Consider the following 14,833-nt stretch of genomic DNA (forward strand, 5'->3'; position numbering starts at 1 on the left):
AATCTCTTATGAATTAATCGCTGTTCATAAAAAAGTTCCAATTGAATTTGAACTCGAATCTTCCGACCAAACCTATATATGCTTTGTGCTAGACCATTTGATCACATTTGCAATATAAGCGACTTCGCAGAAGATTCAAATCGCCGTGTTCTTGCATACTGTTTAAAAAAGTAAAAATCAAGGGATGTGGAGGACCCTTTTCATACAGGTTGCATACCTTTCCAGCTTGAGCAAAATCATCATATATAACACTTCTCAATTTTGCAAAATAATACCATGTACCATGCTACCTAACTTATTGATAAAATGTAAATCTTACGAATATTAAAACATTTTGGACTTTATTCATAACATTGATTCATTAACATTGAAACATCTCTGAAACCAACTATTTTAGATGTTAGCGACTAATATTTAACTACGCTTTGATATCAACTTCAAATTTTACAAGCTGAAGAACTAATTTTGACAGTTTATAAACAAACATCTGAAAGATTGTAAAATAAAAAAAGTAATCTTTTCATCAACTTTGCATCCTTTCAAAAGATATTAAGCTCACGTTGTTTTAGCACATTCTTGCATTTTTTTTATTGCAAATCCTATTCTTCACTACCAGAAAACACTTATTAATCATTTGGTGTAAAAATTCTGAATGATTCTGTATTGTAGGAGTGAAACTTATCACACAGGACTTGATAAACGATGCGGAGAACCCTCCTGCACGCTGTGGGTCTACAAGGAACGAATCGTTTGAATACGATCCAGAGTATAGGCAACCGGTATGGAGATTCTATCAAATGAATAATTTTAGTTTATTGTGGAAGTTTTGTGTGCTCTTTTACGAAATTATACGATGCACGTAAGTGAATAAAAAGATTCAACCTTCTGATTTTAACATTTTCATATTGAGTAAGCAATAAAATCGTCGGTAATTATGTTGTAGAAATAATTATATCAGCACTAGTAAACAATTGAAAGAAACTAAAGTAAACAGAGTTCTATCCAGTTAATGTTTGCTTGAAATTCCGGTTTGGATTTTTTTAAAATTTAGGCTGTACAAGTATCTTTTTATCTATTTTTTTTTTACAAGTGAACTAAGGCTTATGAAATATGCGTTGAGCACAATACTGCAGTAAAGTCATGATATGATCATCTTTATAAATTATGTATTGCATTCTACTCTAAAAAAAGATATGTTCTGTTAAGTTACAATATAAATATATGAAATTTGAATTTTAGGTACATGTATTAAGAGAAAATTTCACTTTAACACGTGTACATAGATTCCAGAATGGCCTACTGCAAGTAATATCACCGAACCCATAGCACGAACTTTCTGTAAACATTTCCTAGAAAACGACAAAGCAGGAGCTTTATGCGTGAATGTCTCTGGAATTGATATTGATCCCATACTGCAAGGCTGTATAAGCGACATCCAGGTAACCAAAGGATTTTTTTTCCCAAGTCTTCAACCTTGTAGCATCTTTTACATTACCATTTAAAATCAATATTTCAATATCACAAATATATAATTCTTAACAAGAAGGTTAGTTATAATTAGGACAATAAGGGTTAATGATTGTTATTAAGCAGACATACTGGTAATTTAATAATCATACATTATTCTTTCATATTTCTTATTCTTTCTTAATAGCTTACGGACAGTACTGATTGGGCGAAGGAGAGTCTTGACAATTTGCTTCGTGAATGTTTAATTATAATAGAGACAGATGATTGGAGCAATGTAACGAGACCTGATGTATTAGATATTATATGTCCAAACAATTGTTGGGGGAATGGGAACTGTTCTGATGGTAAATATGTGAAAAATACCAATACACTTTTTTTAGATAAAAAAACAAGCAAAAATGATTGATAATACAGTTTCTCTCTTTTTGACTTTTTTTCAAACAATAATTGTATTGCTTAAGTTTTTAATATTTAACTTTTAACAGGACTTTGTCAGTGCTTCCATCCTTGGATTGGAGACGATTGCTCCGTCAACAAAACTGTGCCACCAGAGCTTCATCAAGTTGGCGATGGGGAGCCGTGTGACTCTGTTTGTTCAGAGTGTCTCTCTGTCAGATTATACGGCGAGAACTTTGCTGATCTTGAAAATCTTACATGTCACTATAGAATATTAAATGTATGAATTATTTACATTTGCTAATCCAACTTACAGCATAAATCTATTGATAAAATAACCTTTTTGTTTTGTAATACCATATATACGTTAAAGTTTTCCATTTAATCAGATGAATTGTTTTATTTGAAGTTTTGATATTGAAAGCAAAATTTTGTTGTTTTTTAGTTATCATTGGAACCAATATCAGATGTAAAATCAATAAAGGCAGAGTACTTCAACAGTCATGTGGTTAAATGCACTCTTCAAGAGGTAGCATTTTATGAAATTGCAGTCAGCAATGACGGAGAGATCATGAGTGATTACATACAATACATTGTTTTCAGCAGCCATTGTCACCGTTGCAATAGCTCTTGGTGTACAAAAAGGGTATGAATGAGTATGCATTTTTTTTTATTTCTGTCTCCGAAAGAAACATAATTTTACTAATGATGACATAGTATGATATTTGTCAACTTCAGTTGTGTGCTACTTTGTAATTCTATATTCCATCAGAATGATGTTTGCAAAATAAATGATGAATGTCAAGAGCATGGCTTTGTGAATCCAACGAATACGTTGGAAGTTTGCAACGTAACTCTTTCCAAATTCCAGTGGTCTAGATTAAATGGTAAGTCATCGGATATGCATACAGAATTTTACAAGCTTTAAATACTGTAATAGACAATAAATATGATTAAACTGGACTATGATTAATTTTTGTATATATGAATTCAGTTTCACACTTTATGTTTGCTTTCACATTGTTCTCATTCAATTATGAACAAAATGATTTGTAACTAGAATGCATTAGAACATATCACATTAATACTGAGCAAATTATTTCATGACGCAAGTACTGCCACTTATGCTAAAATTAACCTACATTTCAGTTGAAAATATCCCCATGAAAAGTTACACTTTTCAAGATGTATCTGGCCAGTTTGTCATCACGAGGGAATCGAGGCTCTATGTAGGAGGAACAGGTTTACCAACATTAACAGAGTCATTGAACAGGAAGGCTTTCGTACTAAATGGTTATCAGTATCTCTCACTAGGAGGTTTATTAGATACTAGTTCCTGTTTTCATGACGTGGAGGGGAGTCCTTTTGGTATAACTATCACTCTCGTCGTCAAGTTGTCGAGAAGCGCTAGCACCTGCTTTGTTTTCAGTTCCGGTGGAGAGAAAGTTTCTCATTACGGGTACGCTATGTGGCTCGAGAATGACAGTCTATATGCCAAGGCTAGTAATAGTAGGCACGAATGGGTCGTTTCTACTTCCAGCGTGAAGATGGAGGAATTTATTCACATACAGATGATGTGGAGTCTGCAAAGTGGTTTACAACTAACTATAAATTCCAACACGATGACATCAAGCAAAAATTGTATTTCAAGACCAGAATCAAATTACACACCTCTTAAAGAATTTGTAATTGGAGGTTCTTCAAAAAAGGACCAAAACTGTAAATTATCTATAGAACGTCTAGCTTTTGTGTGTGCCTCTGGAGACCTTATCAACACAACCAACAGTACAGATTTGCCTGTCACTGGTAAGAGATAATTTGTGAATAAAAATACCAATTCTTTGGAACTTTTCAAAAACCATTTTTTGGTTTGAGATGTTTTTCATTTTTCAAGTTTCAATTCATTTTATGACAAATAATGGTGGTCAGTTCAAAATATATTTCAGACTTCATTAAATATTACCTTAAATAATTACGTTAAAAATAAAAGATGTATATGTCTGAATATATATGGCTGCTTTTATTTCTCAGAACGGACAACTACGGTTGGCATACTTACTGGTAAGCCATGCGAACAGTCGACTTCGTCAGCAACAACGTTAGAAGCTGCCGTCATCTCAACATCTGTACTCTCAGGAGTTTTATTTTGTACAGTTTGTTGCGTATTTTTATTTTTCGGGTACGTAAAGAGAAAGGAAAATTGTTTTATAAAACGGAATATATGAAGAATATACAAGTATATACATTTATATCAAACTGTTTAAGATTTCAAATATCTAAATTGACTATTGTTGTGGGTTTGCTTTAGATGCAAACAGCGTCGGAAAAAGAAACAATACATTCATATTGTGTCACCTGATCAAAGTAAAACTGACCAAACGGCAAATGCGAAGAGGGCTGCACTTAATTCAGTATTCGCGGACGATTCCGGAACCTCAGCTTACAGGCATCATTGGACAGGCGAGACTCCTTTATGGAGAGTACACAGGTACATGTTACATGTAGAAAAAATATAAACATATATATTGTTTGATCTAATCGCAAATTACAATTTAAAACTCAGGGAAAACAAGTCCTTTTAAATGCAATTAAAGATATGATATACACAAATATTTCTTGCAGTCAAAATTACCCAAAATATAATTCAAATTTTAAAAAAATCCCGGCTATGATATACGTAATTTACATGTTGTGAACAATCGTATCTTTAAGCATCTAATCCTCACTGTAGGTACGCAGAGCATGATAGAATAAGGATCAATACGAAAAATAACGGTATGACAAATTCAAACATAATGGGAGCCCATGAAGCAGAAACTAGAGTTCCTGTTGAAACGAGATACGGCAATGCTGTTTATGGGTTTTCCAGTGAGCCAAGCACAGGTCCGTATACTCGTACAACCAATGAAATTAATACACGTCACGTAGAAAGCACAAGGTGCATCCTTCAGTCCGGGATTTCATCGACAGGCGAAAATGGACACGTGCCAACTTTCTATCAAAGACGACCTGCTGATCAGGTGCTCTGGATTCAAAGTCCAAGCATGAAGTATGAGTTAGATGTGAGCACAACATTAAAGAGTGAACGCCATGAACAGATAGAAGATAGTTCACGTGTTAGAAGTTTTAGTGAATCAAATACTTTGACAAGTGGTAACCAATTATTTCCTGATAATACTACAAAGAAAAGTAGAATAGAAAATCAAAATCAAAACCGAATGGTGAAAACTGTAAAAACCATCCTATCCAAAGAAGATACTAGTAGTTCAAAAGAGAAAAGCCATGTTTGCACAAACTGCAAGGGTCATGATGAATTTCATAAAGATACCAGTATGATTGACGGCGCTGTCTTTAGAAAGACTAATGGCTTTAAAGACAGCAGTTGTCAAACAGAATCTTATTCCGAACCCTCTGGAAAAACTCAAAGTTATATTGTCCATACCCATAACGACAAATTCAGCAATAAATACCAAAGTGCGAATAGAAATAATACTGAGTCGCGTTATTTGTACTCCATGAACTCTCGTCAACCTTTGCCAGATTTTCCAGAAACAAAATTGGGTCGACAACACATGTTAAATCTTGTTTCGGATAAAAATAAGAAAATTAAACATGGCAGCATGGTTTGTTCAATTGCTGAAGAAAAACAATCAAGCCAATCAAAAAAGTTTGATGTTTCAAAAGAGGAAATCATGGAAAGCAGGGATCAGGCCGAGTGCAGCAATCAATCACAGGTTTTAGATAGCAAGGTTTATTTATCTAAAGAAGCATTGCAGGAGGGGAAACAGGGCCAGGAAATACAAGTAGAAACCATGTGGATGCCAAGCGAAACTGAAGAGGATAGCATAAGTTTATTGTCTTGTGGAACAGACATTGAAATGGGGGGAATAATGAAGGATGCAGAAATGCAGAGAAAAGATGGTATTGATAAATCATATGAAATTAGGACGGAATGGATTCCAGAAATGACCAGTCGAACACAAGCCAAGTTTTATTGTGCATCATGCAATGCAAGTTCTGAAATTTTGAATTTTGATGAAATGCAAAATGAAACCGCTCGATTTCAGCCGGACTCGTCTACGTTTGCTTGGAAAAGCGCATCAAACACCCAACTTAGCAAAGTAAAACTGCAGGAAAAATCTGCAGATGAACTTTTTGAGATGAAACTTGACAAGGAAGTCGTTCCACGAAGTGACATGCATGTACTGGAAAGAGATATGTTTTTAACAGATTCCCAAAAATATCTTGCAACTCATAGCAAAATTGACAATGGAAAACAAGTAAACCGCAAATATGCAACAGATAAAAAGTCGGAAAGTAGAGAAAATGAAAGTCAATTTCTTGAAGCCAGATTGCTTAATATGCATTTAGGTATAAAAGAAGAAATGTATTCATCTGTTCACATTTTAAATGGACATCAGGGTGATCGAAAAAATAAGAAATCATGTAATCATTGTCCTAAAAATTTGGATCCGGAGTCTTCTTCCTTGCAAACACATTTGTCTATGGGCTTAGGAAAAGCCAAATTGGGGACGCAAACTGGTGAAGTGAAAATCAAAGAGCAACATAAAATACAAGCACACCCCCAAAGCATCCAGATGGTTGGCCATGTTGCTGCAAAAATGCATGAAAACAACCAAGAAAAATATAGGCGCTTTCAATTGTTAAAGAAAACAGATGACAGCGATGTATTTATTAAACATCCTTTTGAACAAATAAAAAACTTTGCTGTTGGTTTTAAGAAACAAGAAACGCTCCCAGAGGATTTTTCACATGAAGAAAATGATGGTTATTATCAGTCCGGGGAAACCATGTTCAAGTATGATTAAAAATGAATGTTAAATTTTGACAACAAAAATATCCTGAACACTTCTTGTGGGATTTATTACATAAATCGTTATCTTACTTTAATACAGAACAACTGCAGAAGAATCCAAAGAATCCGTCTTGAAGGACCATCATTCTGAATCTATCGTAGAGGGGTCGCTGCAGAAAACAGGATCAGTCCATACAAGTTACAATAGGACATCCTCGATGTCTAAAATAGATGTCCCTGGAAATGAATGGACCAGGCACGTTTACAGATTTTGATCTTATAAAGCTCAATATTGTAGCCGAAATAACTGATAAAATTCAATAACGTGAAAAATATATCTATCTAAATTTTAACATCATTATCCTGCAAGTTGAGATAAAATTGCAAGGTTTAAACACAAAATATCTCGTAAAATTGTTTCCACTTTTTAGTTTACTTAACAACAATTAACGAGCAAATGTTACTTTTCTTTCACATAAGTTTATTGAAATGAAATTAACCGTTGTCAAAGTACATGTATATTTCCTGTATTTATTTCGTTCTTATAGGGAACCCGCGAACACATCGAACACAACAGACAGAGGAAATCACATCTACACAACATACCCGGCATGGAAAGTCGACATTAACGCTGACAAATAATATACTATTACTTGCAAGCAAATTTTATAAACTTTTGTGTATCGACTGGGTTAAAGTATTTGAGTAATGCAGGCATGTTTTATTTCATATCTTATTTTTGTTTTTATTTATTTCTTCATGGGGGGAGAGTTTTGACAATTTTACAAAATCTTCTTCTTATTTTTGTCCCTCTTATTGAATGATAATTAGTACTGCGATGATTTTTATCACATCGCTTCGCTAAAAAGGTATGCTGTGCCATATTGTTGTCAATGTTTGATTATTAGTATTTTGTAATATCTTCATGAAATCAAAAAAGATTTGGAATGTAAAAAGACTATATAATTTTGTATTGTGTTTCTAATGTGTATAATCATTATAATTGCGTGATTTGTTTTGAACGAAACCTTTTGTTGGTTTTCAAATTATTTTTCTTTTTTTAACTCATTTTACCTTAATGACCAAAGACTTTTAAAAACTAATGTTTTACTAACGTACAAAAATTAAAACTTTATTAAGATATTATTGTTTTTAACTACTTAACATGGCGTGTAGAAGTGTTCATGCAGTAAATAACTTTATCAGTAGAGGAAAGTTAAACCTTTTTTTCTTTGAGTAGTTACGACTTATATCTTTATATGTAAACAATATTAATAGACAAGCAATAATAAATCATATCGAAAATAATTTCGTTCAGATTTGCTTTATCATTTATTCCCTCTGTTATACATGGCCATCAAACAAGGCAAAGTTAAAGCTTTTCAAGACAACGACAATAGAAAGAATTTCTGTGATTCATGATTATAAGTTTTATACTCAATGGTTATTATTTAAATGTTTATTCATTGCATAATAGTACAACTAGACCTGCTTTATCATTGAGGGTTATTGAGGAATATCTATAGTTATGTGTTGGTGGTTGCGAAGGCGTTGGATTTGATATTCTAAAGGGTTGTGTACCTAACGACATTTGTTGTTCCTGTAATGTACATGTACTTAACACGTGTAAATATGTAGATCAGTGCATGTGTCCGGATTTATTGTATTTTAAACATCTCCAGATTTGGTTTATAATTTTTTTTGATCGATTTTGTCAAACCGGATTTGGGTGTCTTTTTTTTTGGAGGAATAAAAATATAAACGGTATGAAAACAAACTTGTAAAGTTCATTAGTTGCGATTTATTGACAACATTATCAAATAAATTTCAAACATGTTATACCCTAAAGGATTTTATTGTGTCTGGAAATAAATATTGGCTTGCAAGCATTACCTTATACAAAAGACTGTTATTCAAAGCGGTATTTTTTGTACGAATCAAATATTTTTTTTTAATTTGCCATATAGATGTATCCCTTTGAAATTGAAATGCTTTCCTCGCCTAATGTCCCTTTAAATGTCTGAATATCTGTAACTGTTGTAACTGTACACATATAGAAACAGCACAGGATAGCAGACATGTCTATTAGTTACTGGAGAGAGAAGATAAAGTTTCGAAGTTCTATTTTTGTGAGCAGACCCTGGAGACATGTAACAGTTATAACAGTTCCTAAACTTTCAATTTTGTGTCAACGAACCATGCAAAAGGAATAAGGCAATTCAGAAATAGTGGAAATGTCATTCAAAGCTCCCCAATCTTTGATGTTTTATCATATTTGCGCAGTGGTTTAGAAAACGAATACATGTGATGTTAATTAATCTCTGCACTAGACTACACTAGAAAGACATATGCATTAAAATGTTTACGAAATCAACGTTTGACTCCTATTGGTTGCTTTATGTTACATGTATGTATGAATGTATACCGGTATTCTACTTATAATACTAGTATAGGCTGCTCAACATTAAAAGTGCAAAATGACACGATGCTTTTATAAAGTAATTATGAGGTTAATACTGCGGGGGAGTACAATACTTTTAAATGCACTGACTGTTACGAATAACCCCGCCTTGATATTACATCCTGGTCTCTACTTTTAGTGAGTGAAATGATGAATTAAAACTTAATAAAAATAAAACACTATGTAAAAATCTGAAATTCATTGACAATAAAAAAAAATATATAAGGTGTGTTATGTTATGACTTTAGGTCTATAATAACTATGGTTCATCTAGCGGTGCGTGAAGTTCCGTGTTATCGGCGTTTACATTCATGAGCACTCGTTCTCTGTCATTCGGCATACATCAGCCCATCCCTACTTCATCTCCACGTAAATCGCACACAAAATTCACCCGCTTTGCCGTTTGTCAAACAATATACAAATGTACAGGTATTCTGGACTGGTAGAATGGTGGCTGTGGATTTAGCTGCTGGTCTGTAGCTCCCGGTCTAAAAAAAAAATCGGATCAAAGACCTGAAGCGACAAACCTGCAGCTTGTGTCCGTTCTGATATATATTATTTTTCAAATTATACTTGCAATATGGACCACTTTCATATTGCAGATATTATTTGAAAAATAATATATGTCAAAAAGGACATTAGTTTGGTGGACGGATGGAAAGCTTAGTGCTGATGTAAATGGGCGTTGATCTTTGTTTAAGCGTTCAAATTTGGTTAAGGGAGATTTAACCAATAATTCCTGCATTTGATTTTTTTTTTCAACTGATTGATTTGAAAGGCATCATACTGATACAATGTACCGGTATCATGATAGATTTCTATACCTGGACAGTATAAACATTTTTCATGAGGCTTTTTTACATGAACAAACTTTAAATTATCTTTAACAACTTGATAATTCACAAAATTAGATCTCGTAAAATTTATCAAAGTTTTTGAAATCCAAATTGGAAAAAAACCGGTTAAAAATAAAAAAATAAATAAAAAATTACATAACCTGAATTAACATTCAGAAAATTATAAACTTATAAATTATAAACATTATAAAGATTGCGCATGCTCGAGATGTAGACGGACGTTTTTTTCGGAGAGCTTAAGAATTATACCAAAAAACTGTGTCTCTAGCTATTTAAGAGAATTATGTGATACGCAGCTACAGTGATAGTGAGCAGTTAAAAGTGTTTTTTGTGGACTGGAATATTTATTTCTGGTAAAAAAAGTGAAGAAGAAAACATTCCGTGTCTTAAAGTTGTGGGGACCGGTGAACGATACTCAGAACCTGTTTTTGCACAATGGCATCCAAAAAGCGAAACACAAGACTAACAGAAGTAGATAAAGAAACGGAGAACTTCGATACCTCTGACAAAGGTGAAATCTCCCAGAGCAGGGATATCATGCAAGGTATTGCAAGTATACAAAATACTTTAGCTAACTTTTTATTACGTTTAGACGGTCAAGGTAAACATTTAGACGATCTCACACAGGAGATAAGAGCGAGAGATGGAATCACTGAAAGGCTTGAGAAGGTCCAAGACCAGACAGTTGAGACCGAGAACCTAATTTCAGAACTGCAGGAGAAAAACAAAAAGATGGAGAGAGAGATGAGCCGCTTACGCGACTATGTAATACGCTTAGAGTATTGTGTTAATGTTCAAAGAGATCAAATAATAGATCTGAAGATAAAGTATATGGAAAACAATGTAATTGTTAATGGCATAGAAGAGAAAGGCACAGCAAATGAACCTGAAAACCTTGCTGCCATTATCAGGAACATTCTTATAACAGAGATGGAAATGAAACCAGAAACGGCGGATCGCTTGCAGATCTCGAAAATGTTTCGTATGGGTGAATTTGACAAACGTAGGAAATATCCGAGACCAGTCTGCATTCAATTCGCCTACCGAAACCACAAGGATCTGGTAATGAGTGGGGTCAAGGTGCTAAAAGCAAAGAAATCACCATTCCGATTTGCACAGCAGCAACCAGAAGAAGTAAGAGAGAAAAGGAAACAACTTTTTGAAGTTCAGAAAAAATATACTGAAAAAGGCATAGAAACTAAGATGAATGGAACGAAACTCATATTCACTCAGAGCAACTCTGTCTATAGAGATAAACTCGGTTCACGACCTACTGCCGATGAGATCATTACCGACGACGAGGTCAACATAACGGTAAACCCTGGGAAGTCTGTCGAGGACAATGGAAACCGGTTTATTGGCCATGCAGTATCTGTCGAGTCTTTCAAGCAGGTCAGGAAATCTATTGTGGAAGTGATGCGCATCAATACCATTTCAAGTGCGAGTCATAACATATATGCGTACCGATTTACCAGCCCAGACGGTTCCACTCATGAGGGTTCTGATGATGATGGCGAATTTGGAGCGGGACGAGCGCTACTGAAAACCCTGATTGACAACGAAGTGACTAACACGCTGGTTGTGGTCTCGCGCTGGTACGGTAGTAAGATCGGTCCTCGAAGATTCACCCACATTAACGATGCAGGTATGAGTGCCGTAAAGAACATGCAGGTACCTGTTATTTCGTGAACTCACCAGTCGAGTATTGTGCGTTCGTGACTATTGTCTATGCAAGTTCAAACTTTAGTATTAGAACTTCCCACTGAGTTCCCCACAATTATGCCTTATCTTTTAAAGGTAATCATGGTATAAATTACCATTTGTTTTTCATAAAAAAAACCTTGTATATATGTAACGTATTATCATTACTATATACATGTATATTCTCTTTTCCCCCCTCTTTTTGTAAACTTGCATGTCTATCATTATACAATGGTTTTTGTTAAAAAAAAAACCCCAAAAACATGTAATTGATTATGGTTGAAAACTCGTTCGGTTAATGGATACCCGTTAGTCAAGATTTTTAGCTTAAAATTTCAGCCATTTTTCTGTAAAAGTTTATCCAACCGGAACGCATGAATACGGATCCGGTTCTACCTTTTAGTTTACCATGTTACCTTCCGACTATGAGTTGGAATGTTTTTTCCCATTTAACGGTTACTTTTTTTTTTTTTTTTTGTTTATCTTTTTTTTTTACTAAACAACGGAAAGATTATTTATCCACATAACACAGGGTGAAGCAGATTTTATAGTCTATTATGTCACATTTTTTTCTCTTTAAGTGACTCATTATCCCTTTCTCAAGTTTCTGTTTTGTTGCAGTTTAAGACACATGTATTTTGATTTTTTAGTCGTCGATATCTATGAGTCAACTGCCCCGAAAACGCATCTCAATATCTTTTATACAATGGTTAAGACTATGGATGACTCCTTCATCACGATCGGAAAATATGAAACTTGTAATGATAAACTATTTTTTTTCCATTTAGAGCAACATATTATTTTTGGTATATTCTGCTCTCGCAAATTCAGAACCTTATTTTTCCATGCTTCTTTTTTGGCATGCATCAATTCCCTCATTTTTTTCTACATCTTTTATAAGAATAGTTTGGCTTTCTGCTTTCTTATTTTTTGGGGTACACTGTTTATCTGCATCACTTTTTACTTATCATGGATGAAAAAACAAAGGAAAACCTTCTTAAAGTTCTTACATTAAATTGTCAAGGCCTGGGGGATAAAAATAAGCGAAAGGATGTTTTTAACAATCTTAAATCAAAGAACTGTAATATTTACATGTTACAAGATACCCATTTTACAAAAGAAGATGAAAATATAATTAAAACACAATGGGGGTATGAAGTATTTTTTAGTTCCTTTAAATCAAATGCTAGAGGAGTTGCTACTCTGGTGAATAATAATTGTGAATTTAAATCCTTAAATGTAATTCAAGATGATTCGGGAAACTACTTGATTCTAGATGTAGAAATTGAAGATATTCCATTCATACTTATAAATATATACGGTCCCAACAATGACAGACCACAATTCTATTCAGAATTGAAAAGCAAAATTGAAGACATCTATACCTCACAGCACATTATTTTAGGAGGGGATTTCAATCTTATATTAGATAAAGATCTTGATTCTATGAATTATAAAAATCTTAATAACCCTAAAGCCAGAACTGAAGTGTTAAAGCTAATTGACACATTCAACCTTAAAGATGTCTTCCGAGAACAATGTCCTTTTTTGAAAAGATACACTTGGAGGAAAAAAAAACCCTATTAAGCAGGCTAGGCTTGACTTCTTCCTAATTTCGGAATCATTACAAACTATGTCACCATGTATTAAACATGAAAACAGTTATCGTTCTGATCATTCCCCAGTCTTATTCCAATGCAAATTAAATGAATTTATAAAAGGGAAAGGTTTTTGGAAATTTAATAATTCACTCCTAACCGATAAAGACTACATCAATATCATTAAAAAATTACTAAACAACATAATATGTCAATACTCATGCCATGTATATAATAAAGAAAGTATCAGTACAATTAGAAATGAAGATCTCTGCCTTACAATTAATGATCAATTATTTCTTGACACATTACTTATGGAAATTAGGGGCAAAACAATTTCTTATGCTAGTTACAAAAAGAAAAAACAAAATCAAAGAAAATTAAAACTGGAAAAAGAAATAACTGAAATTGAGCAAAACTTAACCCAAAACACAATTGCCGAACTTAATGAGAAACAGAATGAATTAGAGCAAATTAGGAGTAATATATTAAAAGGACAATGTATAAGATCCAAAGCTAAATGGATTGAAGAAGGAGAAAAACCCACCAAGTATTTTTTGAGTCTAGAGTCGAGAAACTATATTAGCAAACAAATTCCAAGAATACAAAAAGATGACGGGTCAATTATTACCGACCAATTCAAAATTCTAAATGAAATTAAAATGTTTTATGAAAATCTTTATAGAAAAAGAGAGACTATTTATACAGAGGATTTCCGATTAAAATTAAACAAATTTAATGTAACAAAGTTAACAAAAGAAGAATCTAATAGTTTAGAGGGACCAATAAATAATACTGAAGTCTATAATTTTCTGAAAAAAATGAAGAATGACAAAAGTCCCGGCCCAGATGGTTTCACCTGTGAATTCTTCAAGTTTTTTTGGAAAGACATTGGTGTTTTTGTGACTAGAGCTATTAATAATTCTTATGAAATAGGTCAATTCTCAGACCATAATAAACTTGGTATAATTACTTGTATACCAAAAGCAGGAAAACCTAAACAGTATCTGAAAAATTGGCGCCCTATTACCCTTTTAAATGTTGTCTATAAAATAGCATCAGGATGTATAGCAGAACGTATTAAAGTACACTTAGATAAACTAATAAATACAGACCAAACTGGGTTCATTAAAGGAAGATTTATTGGAGAAAATATAAGACTAATCTATGACATTATACAATATACAGATTATAAACAAATTCCTGGACTGCTTATGCTAATAGATTTTGAAAAGGCTTTTGACACAATTTCCTGGGAATTTATCAATCAAACATTAGATTTTTTCAACTTTGGTAATAAGCCCAAAAAATGGATTAATACATTTTATAAAGGAAAAAAGTCATGTGTTTTACAGAATGGGCTCAGCTCAGATTACATATACCCTCAAAGAGGTTGCAGACAAGGAGACCCTATATCGCCCTATCTCTTTCTCCTATGTGCAGAAATTCTTGGAATAATAATTCGAAATAATAAAGACATAACAGGTATTAAAATTGGAAATGTAGAATATAAGCTGTCCCAATATGCAGACGA

General features: G+C 33.4%; 2 protein-coding genes across 2 annotated transcripts; both read left to right on the forward strand.

The window, feature by feature from the left end:
• Positions 1-684: 684 nt before the first annotated feature.
• LOC136270569 (uncharacterized) lies at positions 685-7,745 on the forward strand. Its single transcript, XM_066068531.1, has 12 exons — positions 685-779; positions 1,284-1,439; positions 1,655-1,814; positions 1,956-2,146; positions 2,312-2,512; positions 2,639-2,753; positions 3,016-3,672; positions 3,898-4,045; positions 4,175-4,354; positions 4,598-6,685; positions 6,783-6,938; positions 7,231-7,745. The coding sequence occupies exons 5-12, from the start codon at positions 2,438-2,440 to the stop codon at positions 7,322-7,324; spliced, it is 3,513 nt and encodes a 1,170-aa protein (XP_065924603.1). The 5' UTR covers positions 685-779; positions 1,284-1,439; positions 1,655-1,814; positions 1,956-2,146; positions 2,312-2,437; the 3' UTR covers positions 7,325-7,745.
• A 2,451-nt stretch (positions 7,746-10,196) lies between these two features.
• On the forward strand, positions 10,197-11,872 carry LOC136271089 (uncharacterized). Its single transcript, XM_066070346.1, has one exon. The coding sequence runs from the start codon at positions 10,436-10,438 to the stop codon at positions 11,687-11,689; it is 1,254 nt and encodes a 417-aa protein (XP_065926418.1). The 5' UTR covers positions 10,197-10,435; the 3' UTR covers positions 11,690-11,872.
• Positions 11,873-14,833: the final 2,961 nt, after the last annotated feature.

Source organism: Magallana gigas, chromosome 8 (assembly GCF_963853765.1).
Source record: "Magallana gigas chromosome 8, xbMagGiga1.1, whole genome shotgun sequence".
Lineage (NCBI taxonomy): Eukaryota > Metazoa > Mollusca > Bivalvia > Ostreida > Ostreidae > Magallana > Magallana gigas.

Excerpts from the sequence above, each read along its gene's own strand:
- LOC136270569 (XM_066068531.1), top strand. The coding sequence starts at position 2,438 with ATGAGTGATTACATACAATACATTGTTTTCAGCAGCCATTGTCACCGT. Across the intron at positions 2,513-2,638 it reads GCTCTTGGTGTACAAAAAGG|AATGATGTTTGCAAAATAAA; the intron begins GTATGAATGAGT and ends ATATTCCATCAG. Across the intron at positions 6,686-6,782 it reads TCCGGGGAAACCATGTTCAA|AACAACTGCAGAAGAATCCA; the intron begins GTATGATTAAAA and ends ACTTTAATACAG.
- LOC136271089 (XM_066070346.1), top strand. The coding sequence starts at position 10,436 with ATGGCATCCAAAAAGCGAAACACAAGACTAACAGAAGTAGATAAAGAA.